General features: G+C 40.1%; 1 protein-coding gene across 1 annotated transcript; it reads right to left on the reverse strand.

Moving 5' to 3' along the window:
* Nucleotides 1–10,793: 10,793 nt before the first annotated feature.
* On the reverse strand, nt 10,794–20,315 carry LOC149388510 (protein DETOXIFICATION 14-like). The gene is made up of 7 exons (XM_089622454.1): nt 20,115–20,315; nt 19,875–20,051; nt 12,901–13,445; nt 12,467–12,553; nt 11,973–12,029; nt 11,122–11,566; nt 10,794–10,883 (listed from the first exon to the last, which is right to left on the reverse strand). Exons 1-7 carry the CDS (start codon nt 20,313–20,315, stop codon nt 10,794–10,796), a joined length of 1,602 nt encoding a protein of 533 aa, XP_089478580.1.
* Between the last annotated feature and the right edge of the window lie 4,967 nt (nt 20,316–25,282).

The raw sequence follows: 25,282 nt of genomic DNA on the forward strand, positions 1-25,282 counted from the left end.
GTCGAAGAAGAAGACAAGGATATCGAACCGGCCGTGCGTGGGCCGACGGTCGGGCTTCGATCTGAGCGTGCACGGCGCCCCGGGGTGAAGGAAGTCGTTATTTATAACGAGGAGTTTCAGTCGTTCTTGCAGCCAGAGCACGAGATGGATCCAGATCTCGCGACGTTCGCGAACACGCTCGGGTTGGTCGTCCGAGACAAGATCTCGCCTACGGTCCCAAGGTGGACGAATGCGAACGTGGGGCCGGAGAAGGAGGCCGAGATCCGAGCAGGGATTCGAGACAAGTACGACATTCGAGTCGATGGTGATGCAACCGGGAAGAAGAAGACGATTTGTTATTTACGTGTACGTTTACTTATATTACAGGCCATTCAAGCGAAGAACAAGGCGAATCGCGCGAAGAAGAAGACGAAGACTCGACAGGGGACGATTGGGTTCTCGACCCACCGCATGAAGAACGTAAGTTTTATTTTTATATGATACATCAAATCGTTAAAATTATCTAACACTTGAAGTTTTGTTTACATGCAGAAGAGCGCCGAGACAGGCGCTTTCGAGACCTTGTTTGCGAACTACAAGCGCCAACATTAGTCCGACAAGTCCGAATGGCTGACTCCTGAAGCCTCCGCACGTTATGTAAGTTTACATTTATTTTTCTTATCTTTCGATTAATATATACTAACTAGTTGATTATGTTAGGATCGACTGGTCGATAGGTTCAACACGTTGCGAGCGGAGGCTGAGCAACAAGGAGCGGACGTTGATATTTCCGTCCTAGAGCAGCAGGCGATCCGGGATATTATGGGTTCGCGGACTGATCACTTGACCGGCGTCGGACGTTTGGTGCCACAGGGAGCACGGATGGCGGCTGAAGTCGCCGAAGTCTACGGTTTGGAGGCTGGGACGTCGCAACCAGGATATATCTCGTAGGAGGTGTTGACATCGACCCTCGCCGCGTTCGCCGAGGCAATACATAGTCAGGTGCCCGGCCTCAACCTGAGCTCGTTTATGCCTCAATTTCCGCAGAGTTCGCAGCACGCTCCGTCATTCCACAGCCAGCAGACTCCGACGGCCGGCGTCCACACTCCGACGCCCGGTGTCCACACTCCGACGGGCGGCCAGCAGAGGACTCCCGACGCTAGCCAGCAGAGGACTCCCGACGCTAGCCAGCAGACGACGCCCGGCGGACCAAGTCAGTCTACTCCGACGTCGCAGCCTGCAGAACTTCAGCGCCAGCAGAAGAGCGTTTCACGTCGAGGAGGGGGAAAACGAGCGGCGGGACGACAAAGCAAACGTCGCGACTAGTGTTTTATTAGATAGATTATTATTTACATATTTCTCGATAACCGAAAACGTACGTAACCGGATTTTATATATTTCTTTATTTGGATAATATAATTTAGTTTTTATTTGATTTTTCATTTTAGAATTTCATAAACAAAAAATCATAAAAAATAAATAATTAACGACGAAAAAAATAAAAAATAATAATAATAATAATTAGCGACGACAAAGTCGTCGCTAATTATTATTACACACAAGGTATTAGCGACGACTTTGTCGTCGCTAATTCACGCGGGAAATTTACCCGCGCTAATTAGCGACGAAAAAGTCGTCGCTAATTATCTGTTTCAAAATGAAAAAAAAACTTCTCATCACAACATTTAGGGACGACATTATCGTCGCTAATATCGTCGGTAAATATTTAGCGACGATTAAATCGTCGCTAAATATATTTAGGCACGGACATTTAGCGACGATAAGAATCGTCGCTAAAATACATTTAGCGACGAATATCGGGTTATTACCGACGAAAAAAATCGTCGGTAATTGTTGTAATTGTTGTAGTGGAATCAAATCAAGTGGTATCACTAAACTTTAACAATTATTAATTTGGCTAAATTATTGTCACCTCTGACTAATATTTGTCATCATTTTGCACAAATGAGAAGTACTATATATAAATTTAACTCATGTTTAGTTTTAGTTTTCGTTCAAAAAGAAATTACAAAACCCCCCATGAAGGCATAGTTTGGATGGCACTACTTCTTCTTACGAGGGTGAGTTCAATCTTAAAAAATAGTGCAATATCTTTATTATTGGAGTTTTTAGGCATTTTTGTTTTGTAATTCGTGCTTAGCTATTCAATGAAATCTATTATATGTGAATATATGAATGAAAAATAATTAAAAAAATAACCCATTGAATAAATGATATTTATAGTATTTTCTTATTAAATTTTAATTTTTTTAATCATCAACTTAATACATTTGACCAGCGACCACAATCAAAATCGATGGATATATACGAATACAACTATTCCAATACGATGGGACTCTTGCGTTGTTATATATATTAATCTCAAGCAATGAGCTGGACACGCGTGCCTTCAGATTTGAAGGCATGTTTTAATTAGTAATTTCAATTTGATGAGAGAGCTACCATCAGCTTATTTAATATTGCTCAAGTATAAAATATATATGATTCTCGATTAGCTTGTACTGTCACACTCAATACAAACTTTATCCATGGTTCATGCATGATATGTTATTGCATATAATAATAATAATAATAATAGCAATGAACGTCAACCAATTTAGAATTGATGAGATCTTAATTTATGTATATATGGTTGTTATCGCTTATAGGATCAAATGAATACTACATGTAATTTGGGCATGGGTATGGGTTGACGAGGTCCAATGGGGCTATCGCAAATAGCTGGATGAGACTCGATACAACAAAACAACTGAAAAAAGAACACTTTGATGACGATGGGCATAATTAGGAGTGAGTTTAAATTCATATTGCCAGTTGTCAAGTGCCACTAGCTACGACTAGTCCATGCATGTAGTACGTATACGAAATATAAATATAAATAAAGTATAGTCTAAGCAAAATAAAAATAAAAAATAAAAAAGAAGGAAAAAAAAAAGTATAGTCTAGAAGTCTAGAATCCGGATATCCACTTTTGCTTTTGGCCAAGGAAAGTACGTAATTTACACCTTTAACTTGAATTCCTAATCTAACTTGAAAAAAAATAAAAATATATTAACCAAGTAATTTGAAATGTTAGAATTTTATTTTGGCCAATACTTTTTATTTTTTAGCCAATCAGTCATTTGGTTGACGAGGAAAGAGATTAGACAAGATAAATAAGATTATATCATTTCTATTTTTGTGTTTACAGTTAATAAATAAATTTAAATGAGATATTCTAAATTAGTTAATAATTTTTAAAAAATTTGTTACCATACTAATAAGAATTTGTCAATGTACAAATACTTGGTTTTTTTTTTTTTTTTTTTTGAAGGCAGCTTTGCTGCAATGGGGATTGAACCCACGATCTCCACACAGGAGGTGGTGTGGAATTACCACTAGACTATCCTAGGTACCACGTTCAAATACTTGGTAACGCTGCAACTTTTTGAAATCGTTATTGGGCGTTTATTATTTTTTGTATACGATATATTTATTTTCTTGTTCACTATTTGAAATCGTTATTGGGGGCGCTTATTATTTTTTGTAAACGATATATTTATTTTCTTGCTCACTACTACAATCTTTTCTGCTTGGAGTCTGAAAGTGGTAGGTTCGTATATATTTTTTTACTATTTGTTTCTTCATTGATCGCCATAAATATAAGTGAGATTGACATTAATAATACTAAATGAATGTCACTTACCAAATATAGCCTAAAACCCAAAATTTGACACATATAGTACCTAGTCCAATGAGTAAAGACTATTATACCCTCAAAATTCATTTAAACCAAATATCCAAACCGATTCCCACTTCATCTTCTTCACTATGTCAGATTAAAACCCCACCCAAACACACTTCTTCTTCTTCTTCTTCTTCTTCTTCTTCACTATCTCTGTTTGGGGGTTTTCCGATCTCTCGATGGGTCTCTGCACTTCGAAACCCTCGCAACGCGACTCTTCTCTCTCCTCTCCCTCCGATTCCAAGCCATCTAACACAATCCTGGACGATAATGGACTGCGATCCGGAAAGAAATCGCCATTCCTTCCTTTCTACAACCTAGCCCAGCTCACTACCTTTTCCGGCGAAAATCCTCCTCTCCGACGAGAACTCCAGCGACGGAAACCTCGGCCACTTCGACGAGGAGGCTCTTCAAGCGGCCATTTTCTCCGCTATCTCCGGTGAAGCATCTGAAGGCGGTGTTGGCTCGGCGGCACGGCGCGGTGAAGCCGAGCGCGGGCGCGACGGCGGAGGGGAGCGACGGCGGTGCTCCGGCGGTGTCGGCGGTCAAACTCATCCCCAAGGCTAAGGTAATCAACTCTCTCACTTCACTTTCTTACACTAATTGGAATTTTTTATGCGACGATTTGTATTTCTCGTTACTGAATTCATCTTGATTAAAATGGATAAGTTTAAAACTGTTGTTGGCAGATTTATGTAAAAATGAATTATTTATTTTTTCAAAGTTGGATAGTCAATTGCGAAGCTCTTGTTCATTGCGAGAAATTTGGTGATAAGGTCTCCCATGGAAATAGATGAGTTATGAGTTGGAATCGCTACTAGATCCGACTATAGAAAAGTTGTATTTCTGTTATTGAATTGTTCTTGATTGTTTTGTGGAAAGATTTATCCGTATACGATGGAAAAGTTTGAAACTTTTTTTTGGGTAATTTTCGTGTAACTTATTATTTAATCGATTGTGAAACTATTGTTCGTTAGTTCGTTCATTCATTGTGAGAAAATTTTGGCGGCAGACGACGTCTTCCATTGCGATCGATGACGTAAGAAGAGAAGTGAAGATATTGAGAGCTTTGAGTGCGCAAAATAGGAATCTCGTTATATTTTACGACGCCTTTGAAGACAGTGAGAATGTTTACATAGTCATGGAGTAAGCTCTTAAACAGTGGTTTTGAACTTTTGGGTTTTATTTTTTATTATTTCCTTTTTCTAGTTTATTGAAGTCCTAGATCTGCATGGGTTGTAGATATACAGAGGATGATGCCAAAAAAATGATGATACAAATATTAAATGTAGTCGCCTTTTGCCATCTCCAGGGTGTTGCGAATTTTCTCGCACACGCAAGTGCACGTGGTCGCAATAGTAATAAATCGTAAGAACGAGTCGATCCCACGAGGACTAGCTAAATTGAAGATTCAAGATTGACAAGATAATATAGAACTAAATATAGTTGATGGAATCGTTGTCATAAAAAATTCACTAACATGTCACAAAATTAAATAACTAGATGCACAAAAAATTCTAATGGCTAAAGGGAAGGACTATGGTTCACGGGTTCACAAAACAACTTAGATTCGCTAAATTAGGAAAAGAAACAAGATATTGAGATTCATACTTTTCACTACTCATACTCACTTTAATAAAATTGATAGATCTCTCTCAAGCATCTAACAACCTAAACCGATACCGGAATATCATCTCTCGATCTCAACTCCTAACAAGCACGGCTAGCATAAAAACAAGAGTATTCTCACGAGTCTAGAACAACCTAGCTATATCTAGCCTAGGAATGAATTCTAGTAATCCACACAAAAACACAACAACCTAATCTTTCTCAAGCATTAGAGTTGAACATAAAACAAGCATGAGTTAATGACATTCATACAAGCATTAAGCATAGTTGTGGATTAAGTAAAAGTGATGAGAAAAACAACAACCTAACAATTCTAATACCATGAATCCTACATCGTAATGAACCCGCTACACCATAGCCCTACATGAGACTAATTCATATTAATAACCATGACAATAAAAATACTTAAAGATGAACACAAGAACAACACATCAAGAAACATCATAAACATATGGAGAACTTGAATTAAAAAAATAAGAGTTTAGAGAATAGAACACTTTTATTAGGATTGTAGCAATGGTAGAACTTTGCAGCTCTCTCCTTCTCTTCAAATTGGAGCCACAAAGTATGAACAAGTCTGGAAAATTTAGGAAAAATAAAGAAAAAACTAAGAAAATGAAAAGATGTTCTTGATAGATTCTACAAAATTCCTTCCATGCATGACTTCTTCTGAAAGCATTGGTCTTTTTAAGGTTGAATGGACTTGTTTTCGGAGCAATCTAGGCCTTCCAATCACATCCAATGGCCAAAATCTGCTCAGAAGCTCAACATTGGAAAAAGCTGATTTTTGGACCGCGCGGCGCGCAGACCATTTTTTCAGCTTCGTGCGGTTCGCGCGTACGAATCTGGAGGCGAAAACAGCGAAATTTTCGTCCGCGCGGCGCGCGCTTTTTTCCGCGCGCTTCCTGCTCGCTGCACACCATTTTTTAAACGGTCGTAACTCCTAGCTCCGACGTCCGATTTCTGCAAATAAACATGCGTTGGAAAGCTAAGAGAGAGATATATCCAATTCTGGAAGTGGATCATCCAAAATCATCATTTAAAAATCCCAAAATTGTGCGGAAGAGGACGTCGTTCCTTGTTTCGCTCCAAGTTGTCCAAATGTGTATGAATCTCCTTGAAATTGTTCGGAATCGTCACATGATGCGCTAATAACCTCCTCAAGACCCAATTGACCTCTTAAACCTGAAAATCACTCATAAACACACAAAAGCTATCAAAAACACTTTAGGACTCGTTAGTTTTTAGTCCGGGAAATAGGAGTTTTACGCGTAATAAACGCACCTATCACAGGGCGGCGAACATCGGGATCATGTTTTGAAAATGATTGTATTTTTGGTAATTTGATGATCGTGGTATGAAATTGTATGGTTAGTGTTGTAAAGCTTGTTTTGGAAATACAAATCTGTCACGAAGTGAATTCATTTCGTGACAGATGTATCACAGAGTGAATTCACTCCGTGACACATCTGTCACGAAGTGAACTGAGTCCGTGACACATCTGTCATGAAGTGGACTTATTTTGTCAAAAATTTCTCAAATTTATATGACTCCATGAGTTCCACCGGTAGACACCAAACGCTTGTGGACACGGAAGTCGAAAACTTGACCACCATTTTACCATATGTTCTGCAAGTCGTCGGCGTTATACTCTCCAATGAATAAATATTCAAGGTCGTACACTACGATCAAATGCCACAACAAGACAATGGGAAATGTCAACGTTGAGGCTACTTAAAATTATGTGATTATGACTGTATACACATGTTTATGATTGTACGTATGTGTTTATAACTGTATATATGTGTGTCTGATTGTACGTATGTGTTTAGAACTGTATATATGTGTGTCTGATTGTACGTATGTGTTTAGAACTTTATGTATTGTCTTGAAATCAATTAATTAGTTTAGAATTTTATGTATTGTTTCACAATCAATTTATGTGTCACAAAGTGACCACATTTCGTGACAGATGTGTCACGGACTTAGATCACTTCGTGACACATGAGGTTATTTTATAAACCATTCTTAACAATAAACCCAATACCAATAAAGTTCAAAACATTCAAAATGTAATACATACTAAGGAAGTTCTAGACATTCAAGGATAAAACATGTCGAATTACAAACCAAACCAATGACCAGTTCGGTTCGTTCTTCCTCAAGTACAAATAACATTGCAAACTTTCGTTGTCATCTATGGTTGACGGTATGACCCCGTCAGTTTCATCTTTGACGTTGATTGAATACGTTACATGGGTCACGTTCAACCGAGAATACAATGTTTGCTGTTTGCATCAAACTTGAGTAATTCAAATTGGTAGGAAGTCAAAGCGTAACAGTACCACCCTCTTGATATATGCCCGGTTTTATCCACTTCCCGCTATGCTTAGCATATAAACATATTTATGCCATAGCTGTATACGTTCGGTCATATTAGATATGAGTATTAAAAAACGATTATTAACATCTAAAAACATCCAGTTCATGACACTAGTGTCACGAAGTGAATCCAGTTCGTGACACTAGTGTCACGAAGTGAATCCACTTCGTGACACCCTGGAAAAATCGGGAAACAACAAAAAACGCCATTTTTGACAAACAAATCACACCCAAACACAATGGAACCTATTTCAACATGAATCAAAACAATTAAACATGTTATTATATGTTAAAAATATGAAGAACTTACAAAAAAATATGTTTGAAGAAGTTTTGGATCTAGGATTTGTAGGAAACATATTCAAACTTTATACTCGGGGCATCCATAGAATCGTCTTCCAGGGTTATCAGCAGTCTAGGAAGTTCGTTCAACTCCATTTAGACCACACGAACATGAAGGAGGAGGTCGTCGACGCTCGGTACCACCTCCTATATTTCCTGAAACGCGCGGCTTCCGACGTGTTGACGAACTGCAATCACTCGACTCCATCGTGATTGTATCAACTGTTATTTAATTCTGAAAGAATAGAATAAAAAACATCAACAACTTGGTAAAATTTTTATTTCAGTTCGTGACACTAGTGTCACGAAGTGAATCCAGTTCGTGACACCCTGGAAAAATTGGGAAGTCTCACGAACTGGATTCACTTCGTGACACCCTGGAAAAATCGGGAAGTGTCACGAACTGGATCCACTTCGTGACACTAGTGTCACGAACTGATTCACTTCGTGACACCCTGGAAAAATCGGGAATTCAACAAAAACACCATTTTGACAAACAAATCACACTCAAACACGATGGAACCTATTTCAACATGAATCAAAACAATTAAGCATGTTCTTGTATGTTAAAGATAGGAAGAACTTACCAAAATTTTTGTTTGAATAATTTTGGATCTTTGATTTGAACGAAGATGAGCTTGGATCTTTAATATCGAACAACCACTATGGGTTTCAGAGGAAGAAGAAGAGATTATGGTGACAACGTGTGTAGATTCCGGAGAGGAAGAAGAAGAAAAAACGTTGAGTTTCAAATGGGCATGAGGAAGAAGAAGGAAAAAAAAATGGGTCTCAGTTTTTTTAGCGTGAGAAGTTGGGGAATAGAGTTGGGGGTAGGAAACTTACCGTCGACGAGCAAGATTCCGGCGACCCAAGTGATGAAGAACTCAAGAATGCTTCGTCAACTTCTCCAGCTCAGACCCAAAAAATAATCGGCCAAACTTGGTTTTAAGAAGAAAAAAACGTAAATGAGGAGATGGTAGGGTTGAGGGTAATTGGGGAAAAATTAATTTCTCTCACCTACCATAAGTACTACTTTTGTCAAAATTTTCATTTTGGGCTATATTTGGTAAGGGACATTGCAATGGTATTATTTGTGTCAATTCCCCTAAGTTATAACTTTATTCCTCAATAATTGTTTCTTCAGTCTACTATGGTAAAGGAGATAAATAGACTTTCTTTTTAGGTTCTATAAATTCTGGATTTTCTTTTCCTTCAATAATTGGTAGTAACTATTAAATAGATATAAGGGTTTTTATGGTTTTTTTTTTTCTTGTGAATTGCGTTTAGTTAATAATCCGTAATACTAGTTACTCATTTTTTTTTTTTTTTTATAGTTTTTTGCATAAACATTTGATTTTCTTGTTTTTTCTTATAAATCACTTACTGAAGTTAATAAATATTGTTAATATGTTGACACTTCAGCCTTTTTACGGGATTTTTTGGGTTTATTCTCGTTTTCGATTCAAATGGCGAAGAATAAGAAAAATTCTATTCAAAATGGAAATTATTTTTACGATTATGTTATTTAGGGGAGTTGTTTCTTGTTTTATGGGATATTAATTATCACCATTATTTTCTTTCCCTTTTCACCACAACAAACTAGGTAACGGCCACGACTATTTTAGCTGTGATAAATGAAAGAATAATCGTGATAATTGTCGCGTCTAATCACTTTTGTAACAGTTCTTTTTTTTTTTTTTTTTTTTTTTTTTTTTTTTTTAGGAAACGTGGGCGATACCACGGGCAATTCATTAAAAACCCTCACATATGGCGGAGGAATACACCCTCATTTTGTAACACTTTATATTTGTGACGACCCGACTTTTCGGACCGTCATACTAAGCTTAATTCTCTTACTTAGAAAAAAAATGGATAAATTTTTTTTTTAAAGAATTAAGCTTAGTATGACGGTCCGAAAAGTCGGGTCGTCACAGTTGGTATCAGAGCAACGAACCTACGACCCCCTTCGCTATCGATCGCACGGCTTCCCCCTACTCAAGTAAGTTAATTTTGTTTTATTATGTTGTATGTTTAGCTTTTCTCTTTCTTCTTTGTTAGATGGACGTTGAAGTAACAAAACACGTGAACGCGGAAAGCCAGAGTCGCATTGCTGATGGTGACCTCATGATCAAATTCTTAAGAGACAAATCCTCCGGTTCTTAGCAGCGTGACGACAGATATCGTCGGCACACGAGAGTGGTGCAATAACATAGACATCCGTTTTAAGGTGTTGCAAGTTCCAGAGAGATTGCAAGTATCCTTTGCAGAACTAAAGGTCCGCTGGAAGGTATTGGAGTATTGGCAAGGAAAGCTAAGGGATCACCCCGGAGCTGGATGGGAGTACATGAAGGATGGGGTTATACGAAATTTCACCAATATAAGGGCTGGCGTGCGAAAATGGAAAGAAGGCGTTATCGTCATGTTTTGAGGTCATGGAAGATGAGAGATGGGGAGACTGCAAAGGAGTACCATAATCGAACCTCTGACATGCTATCCCACGTTCCTTTTCTTTTGGATGATGAAGACGCGATTAGTGTGTACTGGAATGGGCTTTCTGTTGGAAACGATCTAGGGTTTAAGAAAAAGTTTAACGCTTCGTTAAGCGGCGGAATTTTAAAAAATTTATTTTTCAAGTAAAACAGTTTTTACTAACCTAGACAAAGTGCAAGTACATGTAAATAAAACTAATATGAGCATAATAAATTTACTAAGCTCTTTAGAAGCTTGAACGTTGATGAGCAATCGTCACTCTGTTATCTTCATCTAAAGATCTTCCTTGAAATATTCTCCTCCTAGCCATCGTCGCCTGCAACATTACAATATCTTACACGTGTCAAAGTCCACAGCTATTAATAATAAAACATGGGAATGGAATGTTAAAATACCATGTTCAACCCAAAGCCCTGAATGTTCCAATTGCGACGTATTCTTATATTTAAATAGCTTATTACTAGTGTGCCAATAACTAACAATATCAACCGGTCTATTCGATATAAATCATTTAAGAAATATAGATTATATCTTAAACGCCGCGAAAGACTAACCTTATTTTCCCAATTTGTGAAAATTATGACTAGAGAAAGAAGAAGTGATTGCAGAAATGAACCAAGCACAATCCCAACCCAAAGTCCTGTTCCTCTGAAGTCGAACCAAAATCCGAGTGTGACCGAAATGGGAATTCCGGCGAAATAGTAGGCTCCAAGGTTGACAAAGGCTCCCAAATCTTGCCATCCACATCCTCTGGCGATCCCCGAGAGGACACATTGTAAACTATCGAATACGACCCCAATGCAAATTAGAGCGGCCATTGAGGTCACGTATTTCACGACTTCCTCGTCATTGCTAAAAAGGTGACCCAAAACGCTACGGCCGACAAAGAGAGTCGAGCTCACGAGGAGAGCCTGTGAGACCGCAAGTGACATGACTGATTGCACGACGAGCCGAGCTGCTCGAGGGTCACCGCCTCCTAATTCATTTGCCACTCTCGTGCTATTCGTAAAACAAATTAAAACAATTTATAAAATAAATCTCTAGTGTTTGAACATGTTAAAAAAAAACATGATAAGAATCTGATGTCAGAAAAATATTAAGAGGCCAAACAAGATTTATAAGGTCACAAGTTACTCTTTGTCGAATTTGACTCATGTTAAGTGAGCTCAAAGAGTCAGCATCATATTATATTAATAATCAAGCACCAAAAATAAAAAGGTCACGTGTTTAATTCTCCATGCTATAGCAACAATTGTTAAGGACGTCCCACGTCGAATAGATAAAAAGACCAAACAAAACATATAAGGTAATTTATATATTATAGTTTTTTAATTTTTAATTTTTATTGAGCTACGTGATAGGATGAATAAAGATGAGTATGCCTCAAATAATTAACCGCAATTACCTTGCAGCCGCGCTAAGCCCTTCGGGTATTGTGTAAAGGGTAGTGATCGTTGATAAACTGTTTTAAAAAAATTGAAAGACAAATATAAGATATCAATTATTCATAAAGAAATAAATGTTGAGATATCTTTTGTAATAATAGTTTACAAGTTATTGACAGGATATTAAACTCGTGAGTCCCAAAATGACCAATAAAAGTGTACGGAGAATAAATATTAGGATAATACAATCAGAATTTCAACGGCGTACGTACATACTCTCAGAGAAACGTATACAAACCATATAAGCATGCAAACATAATAATTACATTAATGCTCAAAGTATTCCATCCTAAAATGCATACATATAATATATAGGTCTTTAACATGCAAAATTGAAATAGCCTTGGGAAAAAGAATTATTTATGCATGTGTTTGTAACGATTGTCCAAACCCAAAATAGTAGTAGTGTATAAATATATAGATATAGAGCGAGATATATAGATCGATGGCATACCATATTGACATGACTGAAGACTCAAGCTCGGGATTAGGAAGAAAGCCGGAGAGTAATATGAGAAGCTCAAATGACCACCACTCAAGGCTTGCAAAATATAAATCAAAAAAGAAAATAAATACAAAAAATTCGGAAATTAGCCAATTAAAACATATGAGATTGCTATACAGTCAACGTTTCGTAAATTTTAAATAAATAGCCATAAAAATGACGTGACATTCCTGATTTACCCTTTCACCGAAATAAAATAGTGAGGTATTTACGTCAATTTACACATGTATATACATGGACATTGCCACTTATCTAAGCTTAACGAAACGTTGACTATATATCAATGCGAAACTGTAAATATGACTATATACCTAATAGACTCAAATAAATACATAGTAAACTTATACGAGCTAATTTAACTTAAAAGGTAAAATGTATGTTACCATGCCATCACCGCAGAAGGAACAGCGAAGCGCAAGAACTCTCGGAAACCACAGAAAACCTCGAAAGAAAGTGGAGCCCGCGTGGGCTCGCACGAGGGCGAGAATAGCATGTAAAGAGACAACAAAGTCACGTTGAGCCAATAAGAGACACCGATGGACACAGCCGCTCCAAGATGCCCTAGCCCGAACTGAAACACGAGGGTCCAACAGAGCGCCATGTGGCACAAGATAGAGGCGAGCTCGCTCGCCAACAAAGGAGCGATAAGGCTCTGCGATTGGAAGTATCGCGCGAGGGGTTGAACGGCTGCGTAGGCAAAGAGCGCGGGGACAAGAAAGAGAGCGAATCTCCCGGTTTCTTTGGATATTGACGGATCTTGTCCCATCCAAATCAATATTTTTCCCATAGAAATCCAAAGGAAAGAGAGATGGAGGCACGTAAACGCAAGGGCTACGATCGCTGTGTTTGTTTGGGCTCCGACCTTTTTGTATTGCTTAGCACCATAGGCTTGGCCGGAGAGAGTCTCCAACGCGCCAGCCATTCCATACTTGCCAAGTCAAATAATCTTCAAAAATTTAGTTTTTTTTTTTCTTTTCATTTGTTTCACTTAAATGAAGGATTTTTTTTATGGCTGAAACCGGTTTGGTTCAATTTAGTTTAGGCCCGTTTTAGAAATCAAAATTAAATTTTTCGGTTTTCAAATTTTTGGACCAATAACTGGATCGAATTGGTCCAAATCAAAGTTATACAAATTTTTGGTTAACCTCATTTTAATAATCGATATCTAGTTTGAAAACCGATTTTAAAAAGCAGTTATCAAGGTCTGAAACTGGTTATCCAAATATCGATTATCCGGTTTCATAACCGGTGTCAGTTCAAACAAAGTTCTTTTCAAATAACTTTGTTCCAAATTAGAATAAAAATTAAAAAATCAGTTAATTAGTTTTAAAAATGGTTATTCATAACTAATTGTCTCTGTTCAAATTGATTATAGGATTTTGAAACTAATGGCATATATACTTCGCTATAGCACATAATAATTAAACTATAATTAAAAGGGTCTAGTGGTTATCTAGCCATATGAAACGTTAAATTTTTTGAAATAGCCAACGTTTCGTTAATTTTTTGTAAATAATCACGTAAATCTATTTACGCTATCAAAATAACCAAAAACGCAGAGTAATTTTTAGGGAAAATAACACATTTATACCTTGTGTTTTAGTGAAATGTCGAGTTTAACCCTCGGTTTTCAAAAATGTCGAGTTCATACCCTCTGTTTAACTAAAATGACGAAATTATACCATTTGTTTAACTAAAATGACGAAATTATACCCTGAAATGAATAACAACCTCACAAATCTCCCTTTCATTGATATTAACTCTTATATAAGAAAAATCGAATCAAATCTAAATCAGTACCCTAACTTTCAAATTCTCAATTTTGAAATAAAAATAGCCTTAAATTGAAATTAAATAATAAAACTCATACCTCATAAGAAATGACTTCATTCCGTGTTCGAATTGTAACTCTAAATCCTGGTTCGAATATGCGATTTTGATGACTATCAACTATCGATGTTTACCACTTTGCCTCTTTCTGTATTTTTCACGATTAAGAGACTGTTGTTTATTTTTTAGTTTTTAAATAAATTACATATATGGCGCGAATGAATAAAGATAATTGGTGTTTATATATAAATATTATAGTCAACGTCAATGAAAATTCAATAAAAAGAATATTCGTGACACTGTTGTCTATTTCAGGGTATAATTTCGTCATTTTAGTTAAACAGATGGTATAATCTCGTCATTTTAGTTAAACAGAGGGTATGAACTCGACATTTTTGAAAACCGAGGGTTAAACTCGATATTTCACTAAAACACAGGGTATAAATGTGTTATTTTCCCTAATTTTTATAGTAAATATGGCTATCTACGAAATATTTACAATTTTTTTTACTATTTACGGCAAATTTATAAAACGCTGATTAAAACTCAAACGCTTATCTATATGTGGCCTATATCGGTAAATTTTTGTATTTAAAATTGAACTATTTGATACTGTTTTTCCGTTATATATGTATATTAGCAAGGGCGGACCCACATGAGTCATGGAGTGGCCCGTCACCCCAACTTATAAAAAAATAATTAATTATGTGCTTTTTTTTTCTTTGGTATTTGAATATATTAAATCAAAAGGCCAAAAAGCCCAAAAAGCCTCATTTTAATGTTTTTTTGTTGTAATTTAACTTTAATACCTTATTTTATTGTAATTTGGTATTTTCTTATTTATTCTTCCTGACTTCACTAGTACCGTTCTACTCTTTTGCCGTGACTATTGAGGACTAGGCTTCAAATTGAGAATTTTTTGTTGGGTTGGTTTTTTCTAGATTCAGAACATCAACATCATGGATTTGGAATAGTGACTTGATGTGAGGTATCATTTTTTATTTTGAAATCTATCGGTTTCTTTCACGGAAAATCACAATAAACCCTTACCATAAGGGGTATAAATACTCATAAAATCGGAGTCTCGGCACATGACCACCATTGGCCCACTAATACAGCTCAAAGCTTTCACTTCTTCCACCATTTCTTCCTCCCGTCGAGAGGTGGCTCTCAGTCTTTGTTGATGATCCACGATAATTTTGAAGTTGGGAGAGTATTTGGCCGAGAGAATTCTGGGGTTGAGAGAAAAATGAGAGTTGAGAGGATTCTGAGTTCAGAGGATTCTGAGTTGAGAGTGAATTCTGAGTTCAGAGGATTCTGAGTTGTCAATGAATTCTGAGTTCAGAGGATTCTGAGTTCAGAGGATTCTGAGTTGAGAGTGAATTCTGAGTTGAGAGTGAATTGAATTTTGATTTGTGTGAGTGAGCTATTTATAGGGAAAGCATGCCGCTTGTCGCAAATTCGCTTGTCGCTTGTCGCAAATCCGATTGTCGCTTGTCTCAAATTCGCTTGTCGCTTGTCTCAAATTCGCTTGTCGCGTGTTACAAATTCGCTTGTCGCTTGTTGAAAATTCGCTTGTCGCTTGTCCCAAATTCGCTTGTCGCTTATCGCTTGTTCGCTTGTCGCTTGTCGCAAATCCGCTTGTCGTTTGTCTCAAATTCGCTTGTCGCTTGTCCCAAATTTGCTTGTCGCTTGTTGAAAATTCGCTTGGTTTTAGTCATGCGTATTTTTAGCCTTTGACTAATTTGTCCTTTTATATTGTAACGTCATTTTTGCAATTTAGGCGTCGTTTTTACCATAAGAAAAAAGACGGTATAACATTAACCCCCCAGTTTTGCGTGCGACTTGTCGTGCGGGAAACTTTGTAGTCTTGTAGCCTCCTTTTTTTTTTCCTTTTTTTTGTTGAGGTCTCGACTCCGCGAGCTCTCCATATTTTTGTGAGAGGTCTCGACTCCGCGAGCTCTCTATTTTTTTTGTGAGAGGTCTCGACGCCGCGAGCTCTTTTTTTTTTTTTTTTTGAGAAGTCTCGACTCCGCGAGCTCTCTATTTTTTTTTTTGGTGTAGCGCGGTTTTTGTGCGCATAGTTAGATGATGATTTCGGAGACGGTGTGGTCGGTTGTGCACCTAGTTAGATCTTGTTTTGACTCTCTTTTGTGGTGTCAAATGGTGGAATGAGAGTTATCTTCGATCTTCGTCTTTGAATGTTATACTGTGTTGAATATCTTGCTTGCTTTGATGTCTTTGACTTTAGGGGCGCCTTGCCTCCTTCCTCGCTGTTGGGCCGGACATCGTTGATGTCTCGAGTCCCTGCTCGCGTGACTGCCTCGTGGGCGCCTCGCCGCCTTCCTCGCTGTTGGGCCGGACATCTTTGATGTCTCGAGTCCCTGTTCGCGTGAGCGTCTCGTGGGCGCCTCACCGCCTTCCTCGCTGTTGGGCCGGACATCTTTGATGTCTCGAGTCCATGTTCGCGTGAGCGCCTCGTGGGCGCCTCGCCGCCTTCCTCGCTGTTGGGCCGGACATCTTTGATGTCTCGAGTCCCTGTTCGCGTGAGTGCCTCGTGGGCGCCTCGCCGCCTTCCTCGCTGTTGGACCGGACATGTTTGATGTCTCGAGTCCCTGTTCGCGTGAGTGCCTCGTGGGTGCCTCGCCGCCTTCCTCGCTGTTGGGCCGGACATCTTTGATGTCTCGAGTCCCTATTCGCGTGAGTGCCTTGTGGGCGCCTCGCCGCCTTCCTCGCTGTTGGACCGGACATCTTTGATGTCTCTGACCCGCGTGAGTGTCCCGTAGGACGCCTCGCCGCATTCCTCTTTGTTGGGTTGGACGTACTTGACGTCTCTGACCCGCGTGAGTGCCCCGGAGGGCGCCTCGCCGCCTTCCTCGCTGTTGGGTTGGACGTACTTGACGTCTCTGACCCGCGTGAGTGCCCCGGAGGGCGCCTCGCCGCCTTCCTTGTTGTCGGGTTGGACGTTTTTGACGTCTCTAGTCCCTGTTCATCATCAACCCCCCAGTTTCGCGTGCGACTTGTCGTGCGGGAAACTTTGTAGTCTTGTCGGCACTCTCTTTTTTTTGTTTTGTTTTATTATTATTATTTTATTTTTTTTAGAGAGTTCTTGACTCCGCGAGCTCTCAATATTTTTTGTGAGAGGTCTCGACTCCGCGAGCTCTCCTATTTTTTTTTTGTGAGCGGTCTCAATGCCGCGAGCTCTCTATATTTTTTTTGTGAGAGGTCTCGACGCCGCGAGCTCTCTATTTTTTTTTTTGTGAGAGGTCTCGACGTCGCGAGCTCTCTATTTTTTTTGTGTGAAAGATCTCGACGCCGCGAGCTCTCTATTTTTTTGTGTGAGAGGTCTCGACGCCGCGAGCTCTCTATTTTTTTGTGTGAGAGGTCTCGACTCCGCGAGCTCTCCTATTTTTTTTTTGTGAGCGGTCTCGACGCCGCGAGCTCTCTATATTTTTTTTGTGAGAGGTCTCGACGCCGCGAGCTCTCTATTTTTTTTTCTTAGAGGTCTCGACGCCGCGAGCTCTCTATTTTTTTGTGTGAGAGGTCTCGACGCCGCGAGCTCTATATTTTTTTTGTGAGAGGTCTCGACTCCGCGAGCTCTCTATTTTTTTGTGAGAGGTCTCGACGCCGCGAGCTCTCTATTTTTTTTTGTGAGAGGTCTCGACTCCGCGAGCTCTCCATATTTTTTGTGAGAGGTCTCGACTCCGCGAGCTCTCTTATTTTTTTTTGTGAGAGGTTTCGACGCCGCGAGCTCTCTATTTTTTTTTGTGAGAGGTCTCGACTCCGCGAGCTCTCTATTTTTTTTGTGAGAGGTCTCGACGCCGCGAGCTCTCTATTTTTTTGTGTGAGAGGTCTCGACGCCGCGAGCTCTCTATTTTTTTTGTGAGAGGTCTCAACTCCGCGAGCTCTCTATTTTTTTGTGAGAGGTCTCGACGCCGCGAGGTCTCTATTTTTTTTTGTGAGAGGTCTCGACGCCGCGAGCTCTCTATTTTTTTTTGTGAGAGGTCTCGACTGCGCGAGCTCTCTATTTTTTTTTTGTGATAGGTCTCGACTGCGCGAGCTCTCTATTTTTTTTTTGTGAGAGGTCTCGACTGCGCGAGCTCTCTATTTTTTTTGTGAGAGGTCTCGACTGCGCGAGCTCTCTATTTTTTTTTGTGAGAGGTCTCGACTGCGTGAGCTCTCTATTTTTTTTGTGAGAGGTCTCGACGCCGCGAGCTCTCTATTTTTTTTTTGTGATAGGTCTCGACTCCGCGAGCTCTCTATTTTTTTTTGTGAGAGGTCTCGACGCCGCGAGCTCTCTATTTTTTTTGTGAGAGGTCTCGACGCCGCGAGCTCTCTATTTTTTTTGTGAGAGGTCTCGACGCCGCGAGCTCTCTATTTTTTTGTGTGAGAGGTCTCGACGCCGCGAGCTCTATATTTTTTTTGTGAGAGGTCTCGACTCCGCGAGCTCTCTATTTTTTGTGAGAGGTCTCGACGCCGCGAGCTCTCTATTTTTTTTTGTGAGAGGTCTCGACTCCGCGAGCTCTCCATATTTTTTGTGAGAGGTCTCGACTCTGCTAGCTCTTATTTTTTTTTTGTGAGAGGTTTCGACGCCGCGAGCTCTCTATTTTTTTTTGTGAGAGGTCTCGACTCCGCGAGCTCTCTATTTTTTTTGTGAGAGGTCTCGACGCCGCGAGCTCTCTATTTTTTTTTTGTGAGAGGTCTCGATGCCGCGAGCTCTCTATTTTTTGTGAGAGGTCTCGACGCCGCGAGCTCTCTATTTTTTTTTTCATTTTTAGAGAGGTCTCGACTCCGCGAGCTCCCCATATTTTTTGTGAGAGGTCTCGACTCCGCGAGCTCTCTTATATTTTTTTTTGTGAGAGGTCTCGACGCCGCGAGCTCTCTTCGTTTTGCGGAAGGGTCCGTTGGGACGTTAATTATTTTGTTGTGCCGGCCTCGTCTTCTAGCCGAGGGGTCGTCAAGGACTTCATCTCGTCGGCCGGACTCTCCGTTTTGCCGAGGGGCTCCGTCGGGGGTAGTTTCACGTCGTGGGAGTTTTATCATCTCGTCGTGGGACTTCGTCATGTCACGCGTGTCCCATCGAGTGGTCTGTTAAGCGGGTCTGTCTAGGACGCCGTCTTGTCAAGCATGACTTATTGCTTTGCCGAGCGGTGCATCGCATCACTTTGATAGAAGGTGCGTGGTCCTGGTCGTCGGCGGGATGTCATGCGGAACGACTTGATGCGGTGGTCAACGGATCTTATTTCTTTTAATATATTTATTCTATGTTTATATTTATATATATGTATTATGTTTATATATATATATATATATATATATATATATATCTTTCTCTATATATATATACATTTTTTTATATATGTTTCTATACATTTTCACACATAATCTGTATAGGTATATATGCGTTTATTTTCTTTTGTTGGGCTCTCGTTGCGTGTGAGTCGGCGCACGAGTAGTTAGCCATGGACCAGAATCTCGGTGCGGGAATCCTAGGCGACGAGGTCGGCGGTAGATGAATCTCTGGCACAAGGTCGCGTCTTCGGCATGAATTTGGGCTCGCGGCCTCAATCAGGTTTTCGTAAGGGTTAGCGGCACGGAGACCTTCGGCGGTGTCTTCTGCGTGGGAATCTTTGGCGGCTCCGTGGTCTACGGCGTCTCTGCTCCAAGTGGGTTCGTCGGAGAAGAAGAAGGTGAAGACCTTTTTCTACACCGTCACGAACTGAGTCTCTGTAGATGGCGTTACGGACCAGCAGCGAAGGAGCTTTACGGTTGAGCTCCGGCGAGGAATGTTTCGTGAAGGTGTGACAAGAACGAACCAGTGGGCAGCGTTATTCTCCGCCAAGTGGAGAATAAAGATGAAATCTTCTTCTCTTTTCTTCTTAATTTTTCTTGAGCGTGTCTGTTGTTGGCGACGCAGATCAGCCGGTGAGTCCTCGGCGGGTTCCAGCTTGTCGAAGGTTGGGTTCATAGCGTCTCGGTGTCCTTCTCTGTGTCCAGAGGTGGGAGACTCGCTAGTCACCGCGCGAGTGATAGGTGCGTTTATTACGCGTAAAACTCCTATTTCCCAGACTAAAAACTAACGAGTCCTCAAGTGTTTTTGATAGTTTTTGTATGTTTGTGAGTGATTTTCAGGTTTAAAAGGTCAATTGGGTCTTGAGGAGGTTATTAGCGCATCATGTGACGATTCCGAACAATTTCAAGGAGATTCATACACATTTGGACAACTTGGAGCGAAACAAGGAACGACGTCCTCTTCGGCAGGATTTTGGGATTTTTAAATGATGATTCTGGATGATCCACTTCCAGAATTGGATAGAGCTCCCTCTTAGCTTTCCAACGCATGTTTATTTTCAGAAATCGGACATCGGAGCTAGGAGTTACGACCGTTTAAAAAACGGTGTGCAGCGAACCGGAAGCGCGTGGCGCGCGGACGAAAATTTCGTCGTTTTTGCCTCCAGAGTCGTACGCGCGAACCGCGCGAAGCTGAAAAAATGATCTGCGCGCCGCGCAGAAAAAAGTGCGCGCCGCGCGGTCCCGAAATCAGCTTTTTCCAATGTTGCGTTTCTGAGCGGATTTTGGCCATTGGATCAAAATGAAAGGTCCAGATGGCTCCGAAAATGACCCCATTCATCCTTAAAAAAACAAATACAATCATACTAAAGCATGCGAGGGTTTGGGGGATCTCATCTCATCTCATGTGAGAGAGAGCTTTTCTTTGTTCTTCATTTTTTCCTAAGAGTTTCTCTTGGTTTTGCTTTGGAGAAGAAGGAGATCGGAGTGCCATCTCACCGGAATTCGTCCAGCCACCACCACCATAGTTTTATCCTCTTCCTCTATCTCTTGAACTCCATTTATTTATGAAGATTATGTTGGTTTCATTGTTCTTGATTTATGTTTTCTTTGTTCTTTGTATCACCATGAACTAAGCCTCCATAGGGCTATGGTGTAGCGAGTTCTTGACGGTTATGGATTCCTAAATAGATTGATTTTATTGTTGTTGCTCTTGTCATGTTGCTTAGTTCAATTCCATGTTTAATGCCTTGTATGAGATTAGCTACCTTATGCATGTTTTATGTTCAATTCTAATGCTTGAGAAAGATTAGATTGTTGTGCTTTTGTTTTGGATTACTAAAATACATTCCTAGGCTAGAGATAGCTAGGCTGTTTTAGACTCGTGTGTGTACTCTTGTTGTGAATGCTTGCCGTGCTTTTTAGGAGTTGAGATCGAGAGATAAAACTCCGGCATTGAGTTTAGGTTGCTAGATGCTCGAGAGAGATTTAGTGATACGATTAGCGTGAGTACGAGTAGTAATATATGAACAACAATAATCGTGCGTAATTTCCGTGAATCCGAACCGTAGATTGAACTCGTGAAACCATAGTCCTCCGTCTTCATAATTGTAAAACCGTTCTTTTGTTTTGTTGTTTATTTTATTTACTTGCTAGATAATTTTGTGACAAACCTTCTATCATTATTTTTGGTTTCTCATTCAAACTTGTGAATCTTGAATCTTCAATTTAGCTAGTCCTCGTGGGATCGACTCGTTCTTATGATTTATTACTATTGCGACCACGTGCACTTGCGTGTGCGAGAAAATTCGCAACAAGTTTTTGGCGCCGTTGCCGGGGATTAGTTTTAAATTGGGATTCATTTCATAAGTTTTTATTTGAACTTTTTTTTTGTCTAACGTGTGTTCGTTCTCTTATTTCATGGGCCATTCCGAAAACCAACGATGAATTACAAGTGGCCGACGTACCGAACGCCGGAGAATGATCACCACTACACGGAGCCATGTGATGATCAACCGTGCAACACGTGGGGAGCGCCACAATATCATCAACAATACTACGCCCCACCGTCTCAACAATATGAGCTCCAAGACCAATCCTCGGAGTACCACTACATGGAGGAGTGGGATAGTCAACACAATTACTCATATAACTACCCTCACTACTCCCCTCCTCCTCAAGACGACAACTCCAAAGTTAGAGCGTTGTTGCAAGCCGGGATTGATTGGATGTCCGCGCTCTCAAATAGGCAAGAGGCTTTCATTGCAAGCCAAGAGGCCTTCATTGCTCAACAAGAGGAAGCCATATCAAGCTTCGTGGAGAAGAAAAGCCTCATGGTTGCCTTCGAGGAAGACGAGGATGAGGAGATGGACGCGCTAGGTGAAGACGAAGAGCGAGGCGGATCCTTCACCGACAAACCCACTGCCCACTTCACCACGACAATCCTATCTCCCACAAAGGAGAAATGCCCACAACGTCTCCTTGGCGTTGTGACTTCATCACCAACACTTGAGAAGCATGGTCTCCCCGTCCTTCATGCCATAAGCTTCAAGCTCCCTCAAGGAGATCTTCCTTGGAATCTGCAAGTTCCTCGGCGCTTGTCAATTTCGGTGGCAAGAAAATGTGGAGAAACTACCACAAATGAGGGCCAACCCATGTGCCTTATTCCGCCAAGCATGAACAAATCCGTGGCGATCTCCATCGAATCCATTCGTCCACCTCCACCACCTCCTTGGAGACAAAGGAAGACACCGTCGTGGAGGAAAAAGAGGAGCCCATCACCGCCTCCATGGAGAAAGAAAAAGCGCGATCCGACGCCTCAACAGCCGCCGAGTTATCCACGCTCGGAGAACCATAATGCTATCACGCTTATTACTACATGGGTCAATCAATGGAAGAGGCCTCCCGAGCGAAATTGGAAGATGAGGAAAAAGAAGATCCTCCATGTTAAGTAAAAAGGTCGCGAGTAGGGGCGATCACCACCCCCGCAAGGTAAGTCCTTTCTCCTCGTTTTTCAAGTCTATATTGAGGACAATGTAGTATCCTAAGTTTGGGGGGAATTTTTTTCTTGACTTGCGGGAACTTTTGGTTGTTTGCTTTTAGATTTGTTTTGTGTGTTAGGTAGAACTAAGTGCTTGCTTGCTTTGATTGATTCATATGTGTTTGCCAAGGATGTTGATAATCTTAAGCCTTAGAGTTTGGAATCCAACCCATGAACTACCTTTTGTGAAAGAAGCTTGTTGAGTTTGTGTTGCCATACTAGACCCAAATAATGCATGTCTCGAAGCTTAAGAAACTTTGAGGAGTAGTCTAGCCGATCGTTTGAAAGAGAACACCGAACACACTAGAACCCTCTCCGATCTCTAATCGAAGCGAAATTAAGTGCACATTGATCTAGCGAGGATGATTTAGGCATTAGGTATAGCCCGTCAAGCCAAAAAATGCCAACCCATAATTGTTTATCTTTTAGAACCCACTCACAAAAGGCCAAACACTATCCATTCTCGATACTTAGTCAGAAAAAGCCGAGCCGATGATTTGAAAATCCCACAAAGAACCTCATTGACTTTAGCAACTTTTGAGTGACATGAGTGTATTTTTTCTATTTTATGACATGTTCTCCGACTAGTCTCTACGTGTTTTATAATCCATTAAACACCACGCCGGTGATTATTTATTTTTAATCTTATTGTTATGTACCGAAAAAAAAAAGAAAAAAAAATCTGAAAAAAAAGAAGAAAAGAAAAAAAAATAAAAAAGTGTTTATTTGTGTCATATATTCTTATTTTGGCGTGGTGTTCTATGTTTAATACCTTATTTTATTGTAATTTGGTATTTTCTTATTTATTCTTCCTGACTTCACTAGTACCGTTCTACTCTTTTGCCGTGACTATTGAGGACTAGGCTTCAAATTGAGAATTTTTTGTTGGGTTGGTTTTTTCTAGATTCAGAACATCATAATCATGGATTTGGAATAGTGACTTGATGTGAGGTATCATTTTTTATTTTGAAATCTATCGGTTTCTTTCACGGAAAATCACAATAAACCCTTACCATAAGGGGTATAAATACTCATAAAATCGGAGTCTCGGCACATGACCACCATTGGCCCACTAATACAGCTCAAAGCTTTCACTTCTTCCACCATTTCTTCCTCCCGTCGAGAGGTGGCTCTCAGTCTTTGTTGATGATCCGGGATAATTTTGAAGTTGGGAGAGTATTTGGCCGAGAGAATTCTGGGGTTGAGAGAATTCTGGGGTTGAGAGAAAAATGAGAGTTGAGAGGATTCTGAGTTCAGAGGATTCTGAGTTGAGAGTGAATTCTGAGTTCAGAGGATTCTGAGTTGTCAATGAATTCTGAGTTCAGAGGATTCTGAGTTGAGAGTGAATTCTGAGTTGAGAGTGAATTGAATTTTGATTTGTGTGAGTGAGCTATTTATAGGGAAAGCATGCCGCTTGTCGCAAATTCGCTTGTCGCTTGTCGCAAATCCGCTTGTCGCTTGTCTCAAATTCGCTTGTCGCTTGTCTCAAATTCGCTTGTCGCGTGTTACAAATTCGCTTGTCGCTTGTTGAAAATTCGCTTGTCGCTTGTCCCAAATTCGCTTGTCGCTTGTCGCAAATCCGCTTGTCGCTTGTCGCAAATCCGCTTGTCGCTTGTCGCAAATCCGCTTGTCGCTTGTCTCAAATTCGCTTGTCGCTTGTCCCAAATTCGCTTGTCGCTTGTTGAAAATTTGCTTGGTTTTAGTCATGCGTATTTTTAGCCTTTGACTAATTTGTCCTTTTATATTGTAAAGTCATTTTTGCAATTTAGGCGTCGTTTTTACCATAAGAAAAAAGACGGTATAACAGACACAATTGTGTCAATTGCCATGAGATTAGTCCTACTCACACTACGCACATTTCCATATGATTAATATGCAGGAAAAAAAAAGTGGGGACTTCATAAAAAGCAGGACAGATAATATTATGATGAACTTGGCACACTTTGACAATCTTATTACATAACAGATAACATTGATATGCAGAAAAGAAGCTCAGACAAAGCGATCGAGATACTCGTCCACCGTAGTGTACTTCACATCGGTTATATGAAATGTTTCTCTTCTTGACCGTTATTTATAGGCTTTGTAGCACCGGTAGTGTAGGG

Source organism: Urtica dioica, chromosome 8, assembly GCF_054948205.1.
Source record: "Urtica dioica subsp. dioica isolate 48M chromosome 8, U.dioica_male_clone48M_v1_H2, whole genome shotgun sequence".
Taxonomy (NCBI): domain Eukaryota; kingdom Viridiplantae; phylum Streptophyta; class Magnoliopsida; order Rosales; family Urticaceae; genus Urtica; species Urtica dioica.